General features: G+C 27.9%; 1 protein-coding gene across 1 annotated transcript in view; it reads left to right on the plus strand.

Moving 5' to 3' along the window:
• Positions 1-1,163: 1,163 nt before the first annotated feature.
• Positions 1,164-1,346, plus strand: part of LOC101507462 (CBL-interacting serine/threonine-protein kinase 9) — a 4,746-nt gene continuing 4,563 nt past the window's right edge. The window contains 1 exon segment of the mRNA XM_004510566.4: positions 1,164-1,344. Within this exon segment, the coding sequence (XP_004510623.2) occupies positions 1,302-1,344 (43 nt within the window). The 5' untranslated portion in view covers positions 1,164-1,301.

Raw genomic sequence — 1,346 nt, forward strand, 5'->3', positions numbered from 1 at the left:
ACGATCTCCTTTATGAAGTTTTGAAAACCAATTTTTAAAATCAAAGTAAACGAAAATTAAAGAAAGATAAGAGAAGAATAACACCCATAATTTACGTGTTTAGTCTCAATTGATGAGACATACGTCACAGGTAAGCAAACAAGATTAATCAACTATTGTTAATTGAACTTTACAAGATTAAGGTCTTCTCAAGATTGATCTCCTACTATCTATCATTGTTTCTGAACTAACAATACTAGTCTTTTTACTCAATATCCTTTTCTCCCTTGATCTCTCTCCTCTGATTTCCTATGAATCACAAATTTTATATGTCTCTCTCTCAATCAACAATTACTACTTGCAACAACACATTACAATTTACACAATGCATTTTCAGCTATAGTATTTAAAGACAAACTTCTTAACTAACTATAACTAACATTGTTTTTACTAAATTCAGTTACAACTAACTCCAAGTTGATACGGATTTGAGACACACTTCTACTTATATTATAAAGGTTAATTTTGTAAAAAATTATTTTTTAATTTTCATTTATAACTTTTTATGTCTAGATGAAATGATAAAAAAAGTCGTTCATAGTTGCGAGATATCAGTTTCAAATTCAAGACATGATAATAATTGTTTAGATAATAATTTTGAAATATTTGTTCACATAATAATTTTTTAAGATAATAATTTTTAAGTTAATAATATTGGAATATTTGTTAAGATAATAATTTTAGAATATTTGTGAGATTTCAGTTTAATATTTGTTAAGATAATAATTTTTTTTTCACTCATCTTTACTTATTTAAGTGGTGCCAAAAAATCAAATGAAGATAAGAGTCGTACTTTTGTCAAAAGTAAATAAAACGCGGTAATTTAATTTTCATACAATTTGCATGCATCTAATTAATATTTATTTATGGTAAACTCAAAGAAATATGATATTGATAACACTAAATACTAAAAAAAAAAAAAAGGAAATTTCGCCGAAACCAGTGAAGTAAGCAAAAGCAATCAAGAAATAATATGAATGGTGAGGAAATCATGCAGAGGTAGAGAACACATGTTTTAGTTTGTTTGGCACTCATGTATGTTTTTTGTCTTCTTCCTCTATAAACCAAAAACCTCACTTAGTGTAGGGACCACACGCATCAAACACGTACCACTACTCTTTCTTCATTCTCATTCGTTACCTTAAAAAACTGTCTCACACCACATACATAGTGAAGATAACTTAATTTTTGTTCGTAACTGTTAATTTGTGTCAAGTACGAAATTCGTTATAATTCCTTAATAATAAGGTGTTTACTTTGTTATGATGAGTTCGAAGGTACCACCGATACCTCGTACCCGTGTAGGG

This window comes from Cicer arietinum, chromosome 7 (genome assembly GCF_000331145.2).
Source record: "Cicer arietinum cultivar CDC Frontier isolate Library 1 chromosome 7, Cicar.CDCFrontier_v2.0, whole genome shotgun sequence".
NCBI classification, from domain to species: domain Eukaryota; kingdom Viridiplantae; phylum Streptophyta; class Magnoliopsida; order Fabales; family Fabaceae; genus Cicer; species Cicer arietinum.